Below are 21,409 nucleotides of genomic sequence, written 5' to 3'. Positions count from 1 at the left end.
TGGAACTTCTGGTTTTATACCAGTCTGGTGTCCAGATAAAGCAGTGTGCTACAGGTGGAAGGAACTCATGTACGTTGGGATTGACCTTTCTCTCTTCTGAATATACGCATATACACACATATTTGGATTCATTATTAACAGACAATTTCCTACTAGAAATCAATGACATTTTGCATTTGCATTGTTGGGAGAATTGATTGGCCCCTAAAAGGTTGTTCACTCGTGAAATAACCCAACTGCAAAGAGCTAAATTTGCAACATAAAATGTACTCATTCTGCTGTCAAGGCACTATTAAGGCACTTATCCAGTCTTCCAGAACAATACATGACATGTCACTTCTTTATTAAACATCTCTGCGTTTTAATCTTTCATTGCATATTAATTCAGAGCAGTATGGCCACATTCTCATTCCACTAGTGAATACCTGCAAGATTTTTACGCACCACTGATTTAAAATTGATAATGCCACTTTAGGACCAAGAAAATTATCAGTTTTGTGTCAGAAGACTTATCTAATCTTAACCATGAAAGAAGTAACTCCTGAAAGTTACTCAGAAAACTAAGTGTAAATAAGTGGAAGAATCAGAAAGATAATATAACGTACGCTTTTGTGCTCTTTGTATGTGTGTGTCTGTGTGAGTACTGGAGTTCATTTAAATAAAACAGATAAAATGATTCCTCATTGCCACTGCAATTTTTTAAATCACTTTATTGTTGAAGTCCATCCTTTTAATCTCCTCCTATTGAAGCAAGCAATATGTCGTTGTGAACAACTTCAGCGAATGCCTTATAGCAACAGCTTTGTTGGAGCAGGGACTGCTGCTATAAATGGCTTTTCCAGAACCTTGTGGGATCTGAAGAACACCCAACAAGATATATTTGCTTGCAATATTATAAAGAAACTTATCCCTGTGCAAAATGGCCTCTCCTCACTCTAGAAAATGACTGATAAAGTTTAGCAAGTTCCTAGCATACAGGTGTCTCTGGAGAACCATAGCCAGTCGGTAGGAATCACTGGGCACAGGGATGCTGGTAGAAATTAGGCAGGATGAATCTGAGCTTTAATCTCTCTGATCCCATGTTCTTTCCATTTTTCAGGCGAACCCTTGCAACTATTGTGCTTGAGCCTGCAGCTGCCTGTCCAGTGTTGCCTGATGTTTCCTCACTTCAGCCTGTTACCGCTTCTCTAAGCACACAGAGTTTTGCCTTTTCCTTTTCTGCAATGCTTTTTCCATGTTCGATTGACTTTGGCCTTCTCTATGGCATTGTGAAGAAACATGTAAGGCTGATTTTTTTCATCCCCCTTGCTGTGACTATCCAATGGTTACTTTGCCTTCTCTCTTCTGCACCTGCCTGCCCAGTGTCTTACTGACATCCTTGCAGTCACCCTACTTCTCAGTAACCTCCTTACTGCACCTTTTCTGCCATTATCCTGTGCCTTCTTCCAGGCTGCGCCTTATGCACGAACGAGCCTCCAGTCCTGGTTCCCCAAAACCACACCTTCATCAACTCCACCCCTTCCTGAATTCTTCTCACCGATTTCCAGTAGCCTTCCAAACCTCCTCTCACCAAGCTATTGTTCCTTGCATAACCATCCTTCATTTACGTCAATAAATTCTCCTTTCTCCACTGCATGAGCAATGAAAACCTGTAAATATCACGCAGCTTTACGGATGCATGAACTTGTAATAACTTAAGGGCTTTAATTCTAAGGGGGGTCGGGGCTGCGTACATCGGTCAGGAGCAAGACAGAACTTTGAACATAAACAAAGGAAGCATAAAATGAACTAATACAGAGCAAAGAATAGGAAAACACAGAAGTTAAAAACCATTCTCAATAACAGGACAAACAGAAATTTATCTCCAATCTAGCTTCAATGATTCTAGCTTTAGAGGAAAAGTGTAAACCAACTGTAAGCTATGAAGAAGCCCTGTAACAGTATGATCAATTAAGCATCAGGACGACAGCAATCTTCATTTTCTCTTGAACATGGCCAAAGTTTGCATATCTTCCCTCCCCTCTGTGGGCTCTGGATGTCTTTAGCAAAGGTTTCCTAAACTGAATTCATACACGTTGACCAATAAAGCCACAATTGCAAATCCTGCCTACGGAGGAAGCTTCTAATTGAAGAAAACAACTTTGCATTTGGATGTATGACACAAAGTTAAGCATGTTTTCCTTACCATTATTACATACACACCGAAGCTGTTGACAGTACAGAAAACACAGCCTAAAGCTGTTGTCTTTGTAAGATTTTGGAGTGGAAACTTGGGCTGAGGAGTACGCTGCTGAAAAAGCTGAGCTACGAACCAATTCTGAGAGCTGCCACAGAGGGTAGTTGATATGGTGACACTTCCATATGAAAGTTACATCAAATGTCTAAATAAATATCATTATAAGTGCTACTAAATATATTTTAGCCTACCTTTCAGTTTAATCCCACCTACCTGTGTTGCCAATGTGCTGTGTAAATAAGCCAGGACTTTCCAAAGAGTTTCCTATATAGACTATAAATTTATGGCAGCATCAAATGGCTAGCATCAGGCAAAAAAAAAAAAAATGGCCAGGCTCCTTCTAAGAGGCACTTTTAAGTAAAATGCTGAAAAACTCTGCAGAAGTTGCAGACAACAGAACTATGACTCTCTCCAATACTGCAGGTTTTCCACTTAGACTATTTCCCCATTTGTAAACAATAAAACAAAGCCTGAGTATTTTCCTGCCAGGATGGTGGTATGAGGACCGGTCAACGCGTACACATGGCTTTGAGAAGGAAAGTACCTGCTGCTGGATGTGCTCCATGCACTCTGCAGTGCTCTGTGCTTAACGTGATCTGCTCTGAGAGAAACTCCAAAGGAACAGCCAGCCAGTGACCTCTAGTTCAGATCGGTATTAACAACACCTGAAATGTTCTATTTTACCCATTCAGCTTTTCATTTAATTCCAGAAGCCAACAGTTCTTTAAATACATTTAGCATGCACAAATGGTAGAAAGTTTGCTGTGCACCAGTTAATCCCAGCCTTGTTCTGGTGTGTGCAGCTGCATTCACTCGTCACTTCTCTCCTATACTGCTTATAATCTGGTTCTCCAAGGATTTTAGTTTTCTGGGACAGGTTGCAAGTAAGGAGTAGTAGAAACACTCATGTATGATACTAGAAAAAAAAAAAAAAAAAAAAAAAAAAAAAAAGCTTATGATTATTTCATTTTGTTTAGTCTTAGCATTGACATGCCAAAATGGGATGGATGTGTAAGTATGCCTTAGTTCTGTCTCTAAACTGAATTAGTAACTTTCGCAATGAGAAGTGGAGATTAGTAGCCAGATGCATGGTTTATGGCATTCAGCGGGTTGCCATACACTGCTGAACACATCTTTTGAAGGAGATTTTAATCAACTCAAAAGACAATATGGCAACTGGCAGCCTTTTTCTTTATTGAAGCAAAGTCACAGCATTTTCATCACTGTTCCCCTCTTGTGAAGGGAAGAGTTAAACAAAGGCCCCTGAAATTTACATTACTAACAAGTAAAGGATTGAAGAAAGAGATTACAAGCATATTTCTCTAAAATAAATAATCTACAAAGAGTGCTTTTTTCTTTTTAAAAGCAATCTAAAAATGTATAAATTCTACGGTAGGGAGATCAAAAGATATTTTAACAACTTTTAATATTTACAAACAATACAAAAACTGCGCACGCCATCAAATGATGCAAAAATTCTTCTTACAAATGAAAAGCTTCATTCCTACTAAGAACCCCAAACTCCAGCCAATAGTTCAGTTTTAATTAATGGTTTTCTTTACAATTGGAAAACCATTTAATGTTTTTATTTTCTGTAAAATATACAATAAAAACGATCCTCACTAAATTATTAAGGTTAAAAAAGGAAAAGAAATACTGCAGGCAAATCAAAAAGGAAAGTAACTGTAACTCATTCTTTGGTAACCAAAAGTTAGCAAGTATTTGTATTTCAAGTGATGAAAAGTAATAGCCCTTCCATTTTGACAAATGGAAGAAAGACTTCTGGCAAAACGTTACTCCCAAATTTCAATTTTGAAAGACAGGCTCCACCTACAGCTCTGTAGTGCAAGTTCTCAATTTTTATTTATTTATTTATTTTTTATAATTCAGAAACTTAACCTTTCCAAACTCCAGCAGTATACAGTTTAATTCCTCTCCCACTTCTCTGTTGTCTGCTCACAACCTCTGCACACATGCAGTTGTTCCAGTTCTCTAAGGGAATACTCTGGTCAGGGAAGCACTTCACTTGGAAACGAGTGTTTCGCCAAGTGCACGTGTGTGGCTGCACAGCAGCTAGTACTGTGTTATAAAACTTCGCTCCCTCTTCCGTGTTAACTCACGTTTCATTTTCCCTCAGGAAAAAACAAAGTACCCTGGACCAACTCTTAACCCGGTGACCTATTTGCATTAGCAGGACAAGCATCCTCTGACTCTGGGACGTACCCGAGTAGGAAGCCCTGCAGCCCCAGCACCAACTCCACTGCCCTCTCACAGGTCCACGCACCTCGTCCTACCTCTCTGCTTAACGAATGCACTACGCTGCACCATTGCAATGCTTTTGAAGCAAACGTCCAGCTTGTAGCACAGAAGCCTTCCCATTCCTCTTTTTCAGGCTTATTCCTAAATTTTGCTTGCACAATTGCAGTCTCAAGAAAAAGAAAAACTTCACACCCCTACAGGCTCTGAGAAAAATCCCTCCCCACACCCCGCAAGAGGACTTCTAAGGCTTTACACAAAAATTTCCGCTGTTACTTTCTTTAAGCCACAGACCATTCATTCAAAGCAAGTCCTCCCCACCCCAACCCAACCATGCAGAACTATCATTGCTTCGGCATTTAAACACACACATGCAGTTCATGGAATAAATGCTCCGTGAAGTAAACTTGTCCTGATCTGGGCTTTCTTCTGGAATCTAGTCCTCTGTCATTTTCTAGACAAATATCCAATGCCTTCTGTCACAGCCTCTTAACTTTCTTCAGCTGAAGGACTTAGATACTTCTCTGAAGTACCTGGCTGCGTCATTAAGTCCAGATGGGTTGGATCCAAGGTCTCCTTGCAGCCTGGCTCCTCAGCGTATGGAAAGTCATTCATGTCTATTTCATCACTGTTAAACATATCGAGCTGCCTCTCCTGCTGCTCTTCCAAAGTCCTTCGGACCCTGCCCTCCGACTGCTCCACCACTTCCCCATCTCCTTCGCTAATCACAGTCATGGGGCTGCTCTGGATGCGGTTGCGGACGTTGTACTTGCTGCTGGCAGCAGAGGGGGGCGTTCGCGATCGGCCGTACCTAGTGCCAGAAAAGGACATGCTCCTCGGCATCAGGCCCTCGCTCTTGGCCCACTCCTCCTGGGCCCGTTTGCTCTTGCTGGGCGAGCAGCTGGCTGGGCTGTCGGAAAGGTCCGGGGAGGCGTCTGTCTTTGCCCGGTGGAACCGCGGGTCCGTGTTCTTCAACATCTCTGCTGCTGACATGCGGGAGCTGGTGTCACAGCGGCTCCCCTTCTTCAGCAGCAGGGCTTTGAAGTTGTCATTGCTGGTGCTGCTCTTGCGAACGCTTCTCTGAATGGATCCTGCTTGTTTGAGGGTAGACAAGGTTGGGGAAGCACCAGTGGGCGTTACGGGGGGCGATGGAGAATGGTTGCGGGTGCGCTCGTCTTCAGAATCTTTACGGCCAAGGACTTTCCTTTTGGATCTGAGTTTGGAAAACAAAAAAGAGAAAACAACAAATGAAACCTTTTACCTCACCTAGTTGAACTCAGCACAGAGGGATGACAATGAATTAAGCTAAAGCCACGAGAGGGAGAAGGGAGAAGTAATCTAAATCTAAAGTATGAGCAAGAACACCACCAAAACTGTAAAGGCATTAATGCAAGTATTGGAGGTATACGCTAAGTTCATTATTCTTTTTCTGCAAATCTGGAACAACGAAACTATAAAACTGGCAATACTGATGTCCAAAACACTTTGAGTCTGTTTAGCAAATCCAATTTTCACTATTCCACTGCTAAGACTAATTCATTAAGAAGATAATTCTCAATGCCTTTTTTCTGTTAGTTTGGGGACTTGATTAAAAATATGCCATCAAATATGTTTTGTTTGGTTGTTTTTTTGCTTTTTGCTGTTTCATTTGATGCTTTCTGGAGAATTAGTGTATTTTAGTGCACTTCATTTAGAAAAGGATATTGCAATGCACTGCTGCAGTTTAGATCAAGTTAAGTGAGGCATACATAACCATCCCTCCAAAAACCTAAATTAAATGAATAGTGAAAACCAAGTTTTCTAGCTTCTAAATCCACAGTCCTGTTGGTGCTCTACCATTGCAATTCGTTGACTTAATGAAGGAGAGACCAACTTTCTGAATGAAAGTTCTCTCTCCCCATGAAAGGGCTCAGTGTTTTTAATTTGAATGTAAAGTGCAGTGATTAAAAAAAAAAAAAAAGAAACAAGCATAGGACTGAGAATAAGTGGAAACTGGAGTTCCATTGCCCCATTTTTATATTATTAGAAATCTTAAAGAAAGGGATGTATATCATGCCTTGTATCTGTAGCAAAGTTGCTTTGCTTCTTTGTGGGCTAAACAAGAATGAATTCAAGAAGGTCGAATAAATCCTGATTTTACATATTCTCTTTTGCCAGAAGTTTAAAACAAGTCAGCAGACTTGTTACAAATACAAGATTATCATGGTATAATTCCATATTAATGTTTATCAAAGATGTGTCCAATACAGACCGTTCCCCTTGTAAAACAGGATTCTACTCAAGGCAATCTTTAGCTATACTTTCTTACAGGGTCTGAGAATTTGTCAAGGCAAGCTCAAATGTTTTTATGCATTGCAGCCTACTGACAGAAAAAAAATACAATGAAACGAAGTAGCAGGATCCATCAGCTAAGCGGGTGGCAGCAACAGATATTGCCATATAAACTCTGCCAATACTTAGGAGCGATCCTAAGCAGTGAAGTTCACAAATACACCACTTGTGATACCCCCACAGGCAACTGTAACAGCTGCTATTCTCAGCTGCTGCCGCTGCCACTTGTCTGCCTGAGAGCAGAATGTAATACTGACATCCATTCAGCCTGGGGATGAATGGGCAACAGAAGATAGAATAAGGATAAAACGATGACTTTGGTAGTGGCAAACTTGAGAAGCTTGTCTAGATTTGACTGTGTGTCAGTGCCATAGGCAGCAAGTGATCTGGTGCTTGAGTGGATCTATAACGCTGCGTGCAAGCCTGTGTGAACCAGTTACAGGGGAAGAGACTTCCTTTCATTAGGATACTGACTGCCTATGGGTATCTTTAAACACTCCAGGGCTGAGGCTGTACTGCTGCCAAAAATCAAATTAAATTCCAAAGAAAGACAGCACAAAACTCAATTTCAAAGATCTGCAGGGAAAGACTTGGTTATCCTGGCTTGAAGTAACTCAGCAACACAGTGAATGCAGGGCAGAATGGTCAGTTTGCTGGCAGCATCTAACCAGTTTTTCTCAGCATGTATAAATTACAGCAGAGACTTGAAATTAAGAACCAGGTTTGGTTTTGGTGGCTTTTCAGACAGAGATAGGATATATATTCAAACAAAACTGTGACTTAAACTTAGATTTTTCTTCCTGCCCTTGACGCACATACCACCAAATTTCTTGTCTTACTCTGAAGGACATTTTCAAGGGTGCCAATCACTGAAATAACACCTTTTAGAAATGGAGGGAGGGGAACATTTTGATTAACCAACAACCAAGGAAGATAAGTGGTTCAAGTCTAAAGCCAACAAAAGCAAGGTCTTAATAATAAATGCGTCAAGCGGTTTTAACTATGTCACATCCAGTTCCATTGTCCATTTCCCCATAAACTCATGAATTCCGTGTATGTGCATACACACAGAGAGCCACTCTCTATCTGCATACAGAATGGAAAAGGTTACTGGCCAGAATACTTCATTCTAAAAACAGACTTGTCGCAGTCCTAGTGAGTGCCATGCAACGTGAATGCAACAGGCCATTTTTAGAACAGCTCCTACAGGCCAAATCCTAAGGGATAATAGTAAGTTATAAAAAGTCAGTATTGCATATATGTCATTTTTGTAACATCTGAAACAGAATAGTTTCAAAAATAAAAGAAAAAGCATTTGCATCCCAAGTTGTTTCCCAAATCCTAGCCAACTTCTCACAAAAGGCTTTCTCTGTCCCTCAGTACTGATGTAGAAAAGTCACGCACATATGTGCAAACTGACCAGACACCTGGATAAGCATATCTGGATGCCACTAAGCACTTTGTGTGACCAGGAGATGGCCCCTTCAGATTTTGAAGTAAAAGACAGAACCACAAGATGGCACTACCACTACACTGATTCTAGTCTAAATCCAAGTTTGGTAATTCAGAGTGGTAATGGTCTTCCGTGTGTACTGTTTAAATGGTGCACACGTTCCATTTTGTATTTTTAGGCTTTTTTTTTTTTTTTCCTTGCAAACCTACCATGAACAGCATGGAAATCTAGTTGCCTGTTTTGTTTTTAAGGGAAATGAATAATGTCATTAATAAGAGCCAGTATTGCACATTTCATTCATGAACCAGTTTGACACAAAACACCCGACCTCAGGCTGGATTATGGCAAACTATAATCCAGCGTTTGCCATATGTTTTGCCATATGACTGACATGTTGTGTTACTTGCCAGTTTCAGCCACGCTTGCCATGAAGCATTAGCGTTGAGCCTCTGTCCCAAACTGCACCATATAAGCAGCGAAGAGTAAAAAGAGATGGAGAACGAGAATGAAAACAAAAAGATACACAGAAAAAGCAACAGTAGAGTTAATATGGCAGATTGAGAACAGTACAATAAATACTAGATGTAACTTGGTATTTTAAGAGGCAGGATATTTATAATATAATCTATATTGATTTAACCAAGTAGCTTTTAGTTCAGAATGAATTAAATATATTGTAAAACAATAAAACACAAGCTCTTTTCCATATGTTTTCATATATAGCCTTAGTAGAAAGCTGATAAATATGTGCTTTCAATTAAAGCAATGATTGTTGTAACTGGGTGTTTTAGAAAAACACTGTCAATTAATTTTTTGAGGAAATTAATGGACCAGGCAGTATGGACAGGGAAATTTCTACAGTACCTGTGGATGGCTGCAAAAAGATCCTCAGTAGTCCTTGGTCTCGCTGGTGTTGCCACTCCGTCCGTCTCTTCCCCATAACTACTGCTTGGCAGGAAGGAACTATTTGCTGTATCCGACTCAAACACCTCGGCTATGCAGAAATAATGAACAATACTGTCAGTCCGTCACGGGAACCCAACAGATTTACAATCTTGAAATCACCCCCCTTTGCTTCCAAGGCAAAACACCCGAGGGATTTAGCAAGTACACCAGTCGTTGTTGTGATTTCAGAATACACTCGCTTAGGAAACTGCTTTGCACGAAAAGCCTGTGCTTGTTCACACACATGCAGAATACGATGCTGAAAGAATATTTTTATGGTTTCCATTAAAATGCAAAATCAAAATCAACAAAGCTAACCATGTTCTCATAGCCTGTTTTAATCCTAGCAGTTAAGTAAAGCACCGTTTTCATTTCCACATCTGCAATAATGAGGTGTCAGAAAGGAGTAAGAAGAAATGTCATCAATTATTAATCTGATCCCTGCAACTTTCTTTAGGCTTTCAGCTTTAACTACTGCAAGAGCTTCTTTTCTCTACAGAAGAGCATCTGACTGCTAGGATTGCTATCCTCACTCCCCACATTCCTTAACATAGCTATAGCTATTGCTATGTCTGAAGAAGAGGCAAAGCAAACAGACTCACTCACCACTTTCGTTCTCCTGAGATAGGTGCCCGTCAGTGTTACTGCCACTGTCTTGGCTGCTGCCTGAACTGCTTCCTTCGTCAAAAGCAGGCTGCTCCTCCTGCCTGCCTTCTTCTTGAACTGGTGATGCAGCAGGCTGTGCCACAAAGGCACTAGCTCCCACTGTTTCGGAGAAGGTGACTCCGGCAGCTCCTCCCTCTGGAACCAGGCTGCCAGAGTCCATCTCGCTAGAGCTGAGTCCATCTGTAAGACAATTTCTCGCCTCCTCGCAGTGTGCAAGCACAGCGTCTCTCTTAGTTGGGCTTGGTGCGCCTCTGACAGTATCACCCACTTCAGCTATTTTCTCCACTGTGAGGTCTAACTGTGGAGGTGGTACAACGAGGAACAGTTTGGGTTTCTTTGAAATGGGAGGTGGTTTCTTGTTTGGCAATACGACCTGAGTCTTGTCCGGAGATGCTGGTGACCCCTGAGGTGACATGTCTTTGCTCTGCACTGGAGATTCGGGCGTGTCTTCGGTAGCTGTCCCCACTGAAACAGTTTCGACAGACTTGCTTAGACCTACTGTACCTGCAGATTTTTCATCGCTGTCAAGTGCAGGTATGTTGTCAGAGAGAACCAGAGGAGGACTCTGAGCCAGTGTTTGAGCTGAGTTTTTAAATGAAGTGCCATGAGTTTTCATCTCCTCTTCACCTAAGCTGTTACTGAGTCTCAGGGAGAGAGACGGCTTTAGGGAAGTCTGCGATGATGAGCTTACAGCACCCTTTTCCTGAGAGGTGGTTTCAGAAGCAGGTTCGGGTGATGGTTCACCTTCTGTTGCTTTCTTCACGGACCTCAGCTGCACCATTTGCAATGCTTTGGTAGTTACTAAGGGCATCACGGGTCTTGATGCATCTTGCTTGTTGAAGGGCTGCTTCACTGGGCTGTAGCAAGGATCTTCCTGATTACGTTTCTTAAATGAATACTGCGGGTGTATCACTGCACCCTTTGTCAGCTTCGGATCGAGCGGTGGTGCTGGCGGCGGGACAGCTAAGGGGAAAGTAGCAGGAGGAGGAACAGGGGAAGAGAATGAAGTGATGGAAGTTTCTTGCGGTAACCACTGGGCACTGTGGGCAAAGGAAGAATTTGCATCAGCTTCTGGTGGAGGAGGGGGAAATGTGGGAGAGGCTGGCGACAGTGCTAGATCCATGACTTCTGCTGGAGGAGGAGGAGGATAGGGAGGAGAGAGCTCAGGGCAATGTGGAGGAGGTGTTGGAAGCAGAGGTGGTGGAGGAGGTGCACCCGAATCCAGAGGAGAGCTCGGGGTGGGGTCCATTTTCTTCACACTCATGCTCCCTTCAGTAGATGTATTTGAAGAAAGAGAGGTGGAGGATGAAGAAATGGAGACTGAAGACAGAAGAGAGGACTTCCTTTCAGGCACTTTAGGTTTCAGCTTGGATTTCCCATTTCCTGACGATGCAGACTTTAACAGTACAGGCACTGGAGTAAGCGCAGTGGGCGTGTTGGACTGGCTGGAGTACCCACTGGATGGTGATGTGACTCGGTGGGATTTCTCCGGAGAAGTGCTCTTTGGTTTGGCCAGTCCACTGGGCACTTGTGGCACCGAAGCCCTCGAGCCATCGCTGAGGTGGCCGATGCTGTAATCACTGAGAGCGGACGACGTGCTGGCAGAATGGGTCACCGGGGACTTGACCTGGTCGTCTGCCACTGCGGCGTAGTCACTGTAGTAACCCCACTGGTCGGCATACTCTGACTTGATGCTGCTCGTTTCGCTCTGGGAGGGGGTGACGGTGCAGATGGAGTAGAGGTTTGGGGCGGTGGTGGACATCATGCTGCTGCTGGCACTGACCGAGCTCTGGCTGCGAGAGCGCAGCACCCACGGATCCTCGTAGTCACTGCAGGGGCTCTGGGAAGGGGAGCTGCTGTTTTTGCACTTGAGGTTCAACTGCAGAGAATGCTGCAGGGTGGCAATTAGGGTTTCATCAAGTACCTGTCCATTGGACTGGGCTTTTTTCTTGGGTACCCTCCTGAGTGAGTCTGTTCTAGATGGTGGCAAAGGCGGCTTCTTTGCCTTCTTTAGAGAGATGTTTCTCACCAGGGATTTGTCACCTTGGCCCACTGGGTCATCCTGATGTTTCTTCTCCTTTCCTTCAAAGACGTTAATCACGCTGTCTCTGGGGTTCCCAAAACCATTAGTGCTATTGCATGGCACGTCCGACTTCAGCCCAGAGTCCACAGGCATGGAGCTGTAATAACCATCGTGGTCCACCGAATACAGAGAAGTGGAATCTTCTCTGGCCGACGTCCTCTCCAGGCTGCTGCTGCTCAGGTTGCTGCCAGGAGTGGCACAGCCTGGTGTGGTACAAGTCGCCTTGCGTGAAGAAGCCTCACTGCTTTCCGCAGACTTGTATAGCCAATGCTCTGTGCTGCTCGCTGCTGCTTGCGTTCGCTCCCCTGAATAGCTAGACTCACTCCTGCCATCGCTGTCCTGCGACTGGCTGGGTAAAGCAAGATTGTTTCTGCAGCTGTAGTTTGCACTCTGAGACCCAGCCTCTGCGTTTCCAGGAGTGCTGAGAGAGACAGCAGAGTCACCAAGGGAGAGCATCATGACCGTGTTGGACGGGATGGTGTCTGATGTCTGCGAGTGACGTGTAGAGCTACTCTCACTCCAGTTGCCACTTGAAGAATGGTGATCTTCCTTCCCACTTATTGCATTGCTGGCAACAGGATTGTCTCTGGGCTTTGGGTACACAGCAGAGCCGCCCATTTTATTATCCAATGATCCAGCACTCTGGGCAGTGTGAATAACAATAACTTCCGAGGAAGACGACAGCGTTGCATTGGGAATGACGCTTGTGGAGTAGGTGGCATGAGGAGAGACCACGCATGCTGGGCTCGTGGACTTTTCGCTGTCATAGCTTCTCACCTCTTGAGACTTTGGCCTCGAAACAGTCCCTGTCGTGGGATTATTCCTCAGATGCACAGCACCATCATCCACTTGCAGTTTGCTTATCTGGTGGGGTAAAGTGCCAGCGATGTCTTCCGTCTGCCTAGAGATGCTCTGTGTCTGTTCTAGGGACTGCAGAGACACTCTCGCACCAGCCCGAGGCAAGCTGTGAAAACCCATGTCACTATTTTGGCGAGAAGCAAATATAACCGCGGCAGAATCACTCATCACCGACATGTTTCCAGATGAGCTGGAGAACTGCGACATCTGGGCTGCAATGCCTTGTCCTTTCTGCGCTCGTATTCTTCTCATCGAAGGGGGCACAACTTTAACTTCCTCGGTCTGGCAGCTGGTGTCCTTGGTTTCAGACCGCTGCATAGCAGAGCGATAGCTGTCTAGTCTGCCTAGCGTGGAGCAGTGGTCTGGGACATACATCGAATGCCCTCGGAAATCGCTTTGGCCAGTGCCAACTGCTGGAGTCAAAATAAAATAATTATTCCTTGAAGCGCAAATTCACATTTATCTTCTTACTCATTTAAAAGCAACAACAACAAAAAATCAGCAATCTGCTTGATCCCCAATCTCTTGAAGGTTATGCCTCCTGAAAAGGAATCTGTAACAATGGATTTTGCACAGGCATTGCTTATTTTCTGCATTTCTCTTCCCTTTTTCCTCATTACTAGGAACCTTCTGCTTACAGAACCGTCTGTGTTCCTGCCGCACATTCGACACGTGAAATCCTCTTTTTATGACATGGTAATAATTTCCATAGTAATCAGTTATGTCAGAAACCAAGTAGCACTGTTTGACTTCCAGGAGGCAAAGCAGCGGGAACAGACAAAAGCCTGAGAAATGTGAAGTGTGTTTCCACGCTAATGCCTCGTGCAATAAAGAAAAGGGGAAGGAAATCTGGAGACTAATGTGAATAATCACGTCTGCTTTTTAAAAGCATTATACTTCAGAAAAAATGTTCAGTAGGCATGGATAGCTGTCCAAGTCTTGCCATTCTTCTGAAGGGAGGCTAACACGCTGAACCACGCATTGTTTTACTGTAAATAACACGTATGCTATAACAACATTTATACAGAGATAGGATCCAACACTACAAAGAAAAACGTTAAATAACATTTCTCCATGCAACTGCTTCCTATTTATCACTGAGGAATAACTCCAGGAAATGGGGAAAAGAAACAGCTAGTACTAATGATTATCTCATCCTCAGCACCACCAGAAAACCAAAAATAACCGTGCTTTAAAAAATGAAATAATAATGATATATCAGCATAAGCAGACTTTGAGGACAAAGGAAAAGCTGTTTTAATTCAAAATACAGCATCCCTGGGTCAGCAGGAAGGACCCTAAGGTCCTTTTACATTTACATTCTTATTGGTAGCTGCCTTAAAACCAAGAATCAGCGTACAGCCTTAAAATTAGTCTGTGTAAGGCTCTTGCTTCTCGATTCAGTCGCACCACTTTATAAATAGCAGACACAGGAGGCAGCCATGCTGCTGGAGATGCGTGTAAGAATGCTGCACGTGTCGCTGCAAGGGGAAATTGGTTATTGCAAATCTCCACCTTAAAGCTGCTCTCAGGAGAGATGAGGTAGCACGGCTCGATAGGACCGCACTCTTCACATTGACTGTATGGAACCGGATCAGGAAGATAGGTATTCTTACCCTGCAGCTTTAAACGCCACTTAAAGGACATTTAATTATCCTTACTCTTGGCAGGCACAAGAGGCATTTAGGATAAGGAAAAGAGGGCTCTGAAAAGACTAGAGTGAAAGCAGCACACACAAGAAGATTGTTTACTTCTTTTTCCCAGGCACATAAGAAGTCTTTTAGCAGCTTGAAGCCTATTCAGTTTGCTTTGTGTAGATTTCTCTTGCTCTCATGAAAATGTAGCCTCTTTCTGCTTCTGGTACAGATTTAGAGCAAAGCTAGATTCTCAGATGCTGGCAAACATCTTGGATAATCTAATATGAGATGCTGTCAGAACAGATGGACTACTGCAGCCAATCAAAATAGCTATTTGCATATCCTGTATACAGTTATTAACAACAGTACAGTAAGAATACACAGCTTTGCTTGCCACATTTTCCTTTTTTTTTTTTTTTTCTTTAGAGAATCAGTGTCCCCCTCTGGTTAAGAGAGAGGAAACCACCTAATTAGGCATTATGCATGTTTCTGGAGCTGTGACACGCCTGATAACAACTGTTAGCCAATTAAAAATATCCGGCAATAAAAATTTGTGTACTAAGTTCCATAAATAAGCAAAGAGGTGGGGTACTTTTCCTCTTCCTACCACGGTGAAACATACACATATGCACGACCAGGGGGCTGGTGCAGAACGAAGCTGTAAGCACTACAGCATCTAGTACTGTAACATACTGACCTGAGGCTGAGAGAACCTCACTTCAGCATGTAATCTGTTTGTGTTCGCACAGGAAGCTAAATGCAGTCCACTTCACAAGCAGCTAAACACACATGGACAGTTTATGCTTCTTTAAAAAGCTCCTGCTAGGGAAGGCAAACGGCAAAGCAGCACAAGACTGGACTTGCTAACCTCCTCGTTCCTCTTGTCAAAATTAGGAGTTTTAGAATGTGGCATTGGGACACACTGATGATTGCAAATGCAAATGATGCTTTAAAATGTGTGAAATACAAAATTAAAACAGTGGTGCTATATCTGAAACCTTGGTGCTACTGAAGAAGAGGGCAGGGACCCTTCTCATGTCAATCCAAGCTAGGCCCTTTACCCATACGGATGACCGTACCCGAGTGCCTGCTGGAGCAGCTCCTGCACCATCCCCTCATGCCCAAGGCCAGGCAAATCCAGGAGCCTGCTGGCTGGCCCATGTCAAAGCTGTGCTGGAGCAGCTCACTAACAAGGGGGCAATGCGAGTGACCGTGGGATGCTGCTGGGCATCAGCCCCTACACTGTGCTCATGACTAGAACAGATGTATGAATAGGGATATGTTCAGGGAAGGGGCTTTCCATGGTTCATGCTATTAACTTCAAGGTCTGAACTATTTTTTGTAGAAATGCAGCATATTCTGAACCATTTCAGCTTTGTTTTCAGCTTTACATGTATGCAGAACCTCATGCAAAGCTGTAAGGATTTACTTGTCCTTGGACAATACAGTTCACAGAATCACAGAATCACAGAATTTCTAGGTTGGAAGAGACCTCAAGATCATCGAGTCCAACCTCTGACCTAATGCTAACAGTCCCCACTAAACCATATCCCTAAGCTCTACATCTAAAGTTGCACTTCTTCCTCTGTTTCCTCTAGGAGGACGACAGAAATCTGCAGGGAAACTGGTTCAAAACCAAACAAGTAAACAAAGGACCACTGAGGAACTGTGCACTCTTTTAAAATGTTGAGGGTTTTAAGATTTTGGTACAAAGTACAGCAGTAAGGATTATTTTATTTGCATTTTCCAGATGTACTGAAAAGCCTTCACTTGCTTCTAGAGTAACTAAAATAAGTGTGGTTTGTTTTTTTTTTTGTTGTTTGTTTGTTTCAAAAAAAGGGCAAATGCTCTTCCTTAATGCATATGTTCAGTGTAGACCCCAGCAGCAAATAAAGAACACCCCTTATGTGGAAGAAGCGAAGTAGGCAATATATTTAACACCTGTTGCATGAGAACACAGAGAAGAGCCTCAAATGCATACCTGAGCTCCAAGCAGTTAATTCAAGATGGGGAAAACTGGTGTAACCTGTATATGCCTGACTCTGGTGGTTACTGGATATGACAGAGACTAAGACTGTGCTAATTTGATGGGAAAAAGAAAAGTCTGCATGTAATCCCCAGGGCTGGGTAGCAGCTACTGGAAAACTCACTGTCTCCCCACGACTCTGGCTGAGCTGGTAGCACCAGCAGAAGGGTCCTCTGTGCATTGAAAGGAGGATGGAAAACTGAGGATTTGAGAGGACAAAGTGTGTGTTGGTATCACAGAGAACATGCTTGTTTCAACTGGTGTACAGAAGCAAGCTCTCTTCCCAGACTACTTCTGACTCATCATTTCTACTCTAAGCACTTGTCTCTTCTGCCATAGGCACATTCCTAGGATTTGCTCCTTTCATCTTCTTTCTTCTCATGCCCCACCTAGCAATCCTCCTCCAAACCTGGTGACCTGGCCAAGTCACTATTCAGGCACCACAACTTCCACAATGTTACAAAAAAAAAAAACACGAACACCAAGAAAACAGAGATCCTTCATCGATTTTACCCTAGTGCCTGCATACCAATGATTTTTTAAAGATGCTCAACAAGAAACAGACAAGTATATCAGGCTCGGGGTAATTTCAGGAATTTTCACTGTGCTCCAAGCATCTGTAATCTCTCAAAGGGGAGAAAAACACTGCAGAGAATCCTGTGACACATTTCCACACTGCCAGATAAAAAATATCCTGAATCCTTGCATATATCCCTGCCACCCTGAGAGGGAGAATTCTGATGAAAATATAGGGAACTGAAACTTACTCAGTTCTTGCTACAGCTAAAAAAAACTAGTATTAGTTAAAAGGCAAAATAACTCTTGAGAGTTTCTCTCCAAAGACTGTTTAAAGCTACAGCTTGAACCAGGATGCAGAATTCCTTGCCTTGAATAGCTGGGTCCTTGTGTGTATTCCTGGAGGGCCCCTGGTACCTGGGACTTTTACCTGCGGGACCCATAGTTTGACTGACTGGAAAAGAACATCGGTTAAGAAGAATCTCTAGGAGAACAGGTGAGTTTCCAAGGATCAAAAGGACACAAATGCTCACATTTGTTTGAGGTGGAATGGTTTCCTCTAAACCATTTCAAAGGAGTACCAAAAGGGGTCCTGAGCTGTGCCACAAAAAAGCAGGCAGGGGACTGAGTGTTCAGGTGTCAGTCATACCCACCCTGATGACTGACAGAAAGCCCCGTGGATGACAACCTCATGGGCTACTGAAGATGGGAGGCAGGGAAACAAGCTGAAGAAAGCATTATGAGGTTGTTCTAACCCTTCTTTTCATCCGTTTGCCCCTCCTGATTCATCCTTTTGCTTGAAAAAAACAAACAAACAACCGGTAGATGGGGAAAAAATCACACAGCCATAAAGGCCCTGAGTTGCACCTGAACAAAAAAGATCAAAAATGGTGATGAAATCATTCAAGGAAAGTACATGCAAAGCATGAACTTGTCAGACCTTCTTTGGGAAACCAAGAGGACAGAAACTTTCCATTAGAATAAAGAAAAGCAAGATGGCTGGCAGAAGAAGAAATCAAAAGGCAGAAAACTGGAAGATGGTTTCCTCCCTGCTGCTTTGGTGAGACACGCTTACTTGGAAGATGAACTGCACCGTCTGTGGCAGAACAGGTACCTTGGTCTGGGACCTGCTCGTGCTGCAACTCCAGGACAGCAGAAACTGTTCAGCAGTACCTGGGACTGCAGGACTGCACTGGCACAGACTTCTGGAGTAACATGTGCAACCAGGTAAGTTGTAGCTGCACAAAAAGATAGTCCGAGACAGATCCTAGAACACTGACACAGAGAAGGTACCACAAAAACACAAAGGCATTTTGTTGCCTTTATTTCAGTCTGGAGAGCTGAAAACCTGTGAGGGAAGCTGAAGATTACCAGAAGCTGAGAAATGAGCAAGGCCTGCAACAGGTTCTCCCAGAGGGCTGCTCATCCATGCCAAGGAGAAGAGAATCACCTTCTTGCCTAAGGGGAGAACACCGGTTTGGATAAAATGTACTATCTGAAGAAGAAAGGTAGAGGTGATGGATAATAGCAACACAGAACAGAGAAACTGAGATAGCACGAAAGTGTGAAGTAAATGAAAGCTTCTTGCCCTTTTTGAAGTTTTGATCCAACATCGACTCCACTGACATATGTATAATTAAATTGAACGTATGTTCTATTGAACGTTGGATATAAATGCTTTCTATATAGCAACAAAGATAATTCAGAGCTATGCAAAACTGCTTTTTTGAGTCCCATGTTTGGCAGAGAAAGAATAGTTCGCCTTTTCTTATTTTGCTGTTGCTCTGCTAAATAGTACTGAGATGCCCCTGCTGTCAGACAGCAACTGTTGAGAGAGTAACCAGCATCTCCAAACTAGCAGGCATCTAACAGGCTCAGTCTGCCTCAGCACCACGGCCGTCACACCGCACTGCATTTACGCAGGGTTTCCATCCGGGTGTTTGCAGGCTCTGCAGAGCATGGTTCATCGCTGGAACACACCTGTGAAAACACGGCTGGGACACAATTCTCCAAAGTAGGAATGCTTAAAGATACTTTCAGCACGTGCCTCGTGGGTACCATTAATGATTCCTTTCAGTATGTTTGGCTAAATTCTGCGAGGGTACCATGGCCGCTGAGCTCATGCCAGCAATCAGCATACGATTTCTCTTCTGTTTGGCCTTTTTTGTTCCAAAGGAGCCAAAGCAGCTGGGGGAGAACCCCAGCAGCTTGGCCTGGCACAAGCTTCTCCAGGCTCTCGAGCAAGAAAGGAAAATAGTTCAGGCTTGGTTGAAGCTTTGAGGTTCTCTCAAGTTTCTGCTTCCTTCTGAAGAATAAACAAGAGGTAACAAGAATCTGCTGTACGTGTTGGTTATTTAGCCCGTGCACAGCAACTTTGGTGTACCGAGGGATTTGAATCTTTGTGTAAATATTGTAGCCATTCGCAGCAATGCTTTAGGGGAGAAACAAAGAGATTTATTCAGCTGAAACCACAGGAAGAATGTCAATAGGCACAATGCAATTGCTTGATTTGGAGTTTAGTCCGGATCCTTGTTCCGATCAAATGAACTGTGGAATGTTTTAAAACAACTCGATGTTTGTTTTGGGACGGTGTAAGAGAAATAGGGAATGGATGGCTACAGAAGTATCTGGGGAGTGACAGGGGAGAAAAGGCAGAAAGAGCACTGAACAAGGGCAAGGGAGATGTAATTTATTCCCAGCCTTGCCAGCAGCCTGGAGGGTGACTCCAGCAAAGTCACTTCACTGCAGCACATCTAGTTTTTCCATCTATAAGATGAAGACACCCTTCAAACACGCTTTGTTTCTAGTGATGGAAAGCAATACGCTAACAGGATGCAAACTGCCATCAGAGAGCTTCCCTGGCATACGTTTGGCTGTCTGGATCAAGCAACACAGAAGCAACATGAAGCTACTCAGGACAACTTCCACTGCAGGGCAGATGGCTGAAGCACCGCGTGCCTGCCGGTTGTAGGCCAGGGAACCAGCCAGAGAGAGCTCCTGCAGTGAGATACTGTCAGCCCCAGCATTTCCGCCACTGAAAATAGGAGCCAAGGAAAACCTTCAAGCAGTGCAACATGAAATGTGCTCAGCATGAGATGAAAGAACAAAATCAAGACTGCAGAACCTACTGCCCTTAGCAAACAGACTGGCAAAAGTCACAAACTCTTTAAGATATTCATTGAAGATTTCTTTTGAATGTAGATGTCAACTGCATTCTTGGTTTATTCCACCAGGTAAACTGCCACCGATGTTTTCAAGCATTAAACATCCGTCTGAATTGGTCACAAATGTAACCTCCAAGCTTTAGAGATGCTGTCAGCAGGAAGCATTCTCCTCACGTCCACACAGGTACAGCTGCCAGTCATTTCAAAGTCACCTGCCTGAAAAGAGAGTCAGGAAGCCCTAAAAGTAATAAAAGGTCGTTTGGAACAAAGGGCTCTGCTTCGCTCTGCTCTCTGCCCTCAAGGTAGGTCCTACCTGTGTCAAGAAAATCTCTACAGAAAAGTGAAAACTCTGACCTTGGTTATGTATGTAATTTTCAGAATTCCACACTCAAGAACACTGCAAGAATCCTGAAAATGAACAGTTTAAGCAATATCCATTGTCAATTTTGCATTTAAGAGGCAGAAGGATTTTTAAGCAAATTCATTTCACCTCAGCTCTAGACAAAGAACAAAAGGACTGAATTTAAAATGGAAGAAGGGAATATAAAATGTATCCATCCTGAACACCTTAACAGACAGGATAGGACCAGGGTTGCCTCTGCTATTCCTCAACCAGCTGTAAAAAATTTGAGGGGTTACTTCAAATAGCAGACCTAAAATGGGAGAAAGGAAAACTTTTATTAAGAATAACCAAATATCATGTTTCATGTAGCTTTGTTTGATTACAACATATCTAAGTTAACTTTTGAGCTTGCTTATAGCTGATTGCAAGGCTGATAAATTGTTGTCATCCCAAGAAATAAATTCAAGTTCTAACCTCCAGGAGGACTCTAGACCTGGAAAGCGTTTCTTGCCAGATACCAAGGTCCATTGTGGACAGGAGGAAGGGAAAACACATTGTGAGGAGGAGTTCCCCATGGCAGGGAACAAACAGCATCCATCCCATAAGAAGAGATGGACAAAGACACCTCATAGCTCAGAGCAGCAGTTAGACATAAAATCATTATGTGAGATCCAAAGGTAGTAAAATTTAAAGTTGCCACATGAAGACTCAATGCAGAGTTTAGACAAGTGAATTTTCTTTCTAGAGATAGAGGATACCTATGGCAGGGCACTGTTCCATGACAGATGCCGAAAGAGCATAGTTCTAGTTCCAGTCATGAACTGCTCTTCATGTACTTGCTTATTTCCAGTCTTTCTCTATGCCTAGCTCTCTAGCTTATTCAAACCCATCCAGA

The 21,409-nt window shown here is 43.4% G+C and overlaps 1 protein-coding gene across 10 annotated transcripts in view; it reads right to left on the bottom strand.

Moving 5' to 3' along the window:
- Nucleotides 1-3,406: 3,406 nt before the first annotated feature.
- The window catches only part of NHSL1 (NHS like 1), a 162,933-nt gene continuing 144,930 nt past the window's right edge, over nucleotides 3,407-21,409 (bottom strand). For 6 of the 10 annotated variants that reach the window (XM_027454448.3, XM_027454450.3, XM_027454452.3 and 3 more), the window contains 3 exons: nucleotides 9,828-13,241; nucleotides 9,141-9,270; nucleotides 3,407-5,705 (listed from right to left, as the gene is read on the bottom strand). In XM_027454448.3, coding sequence (XP_027310249.3) covers nucleotides 4,982-5,705; nucleotides 9,141-9,270; nucleotides 9,828-13,241 — 4,268 coding nt within the window. In that variant the 3' untranslated portion in view covers nucleotides 3,407-4,981. Of the gene's footprint in view, nucleotides 5,706-8,683; nucleotides 8,736-9,140; nucleotides 9,271-9,827; nucleotides 13,242-21,409 lie in introns of all 10 variants that reach the window. The other 4 variants (XM_027454449.3, XM_027454451.3, XM_072035972.1 and 1 more) reach the window with 2 other exon arrangements.

This window comes from Anas platyrhynchos, chromosome 3, assembly GCF_047663525.1.
Source record: "Anas platyrhynchos isolate ZD024472 breed Pekin duck chromosome 3, IASCAAS_PekinDuck_T2T, whole genome shotgun sequence".
Classification (NCBI taxonomy): Eukaryota; Metazoa; Chordata; class Aves; order Anseriformes; family Anatidae; genus Anas; species Anas platyrhynchos.
The sequence above is the reverse complement of the archived record's forward strand: the minus strand, read 5'-3'. Positions and strand labels throughout refer to the sequence as shown.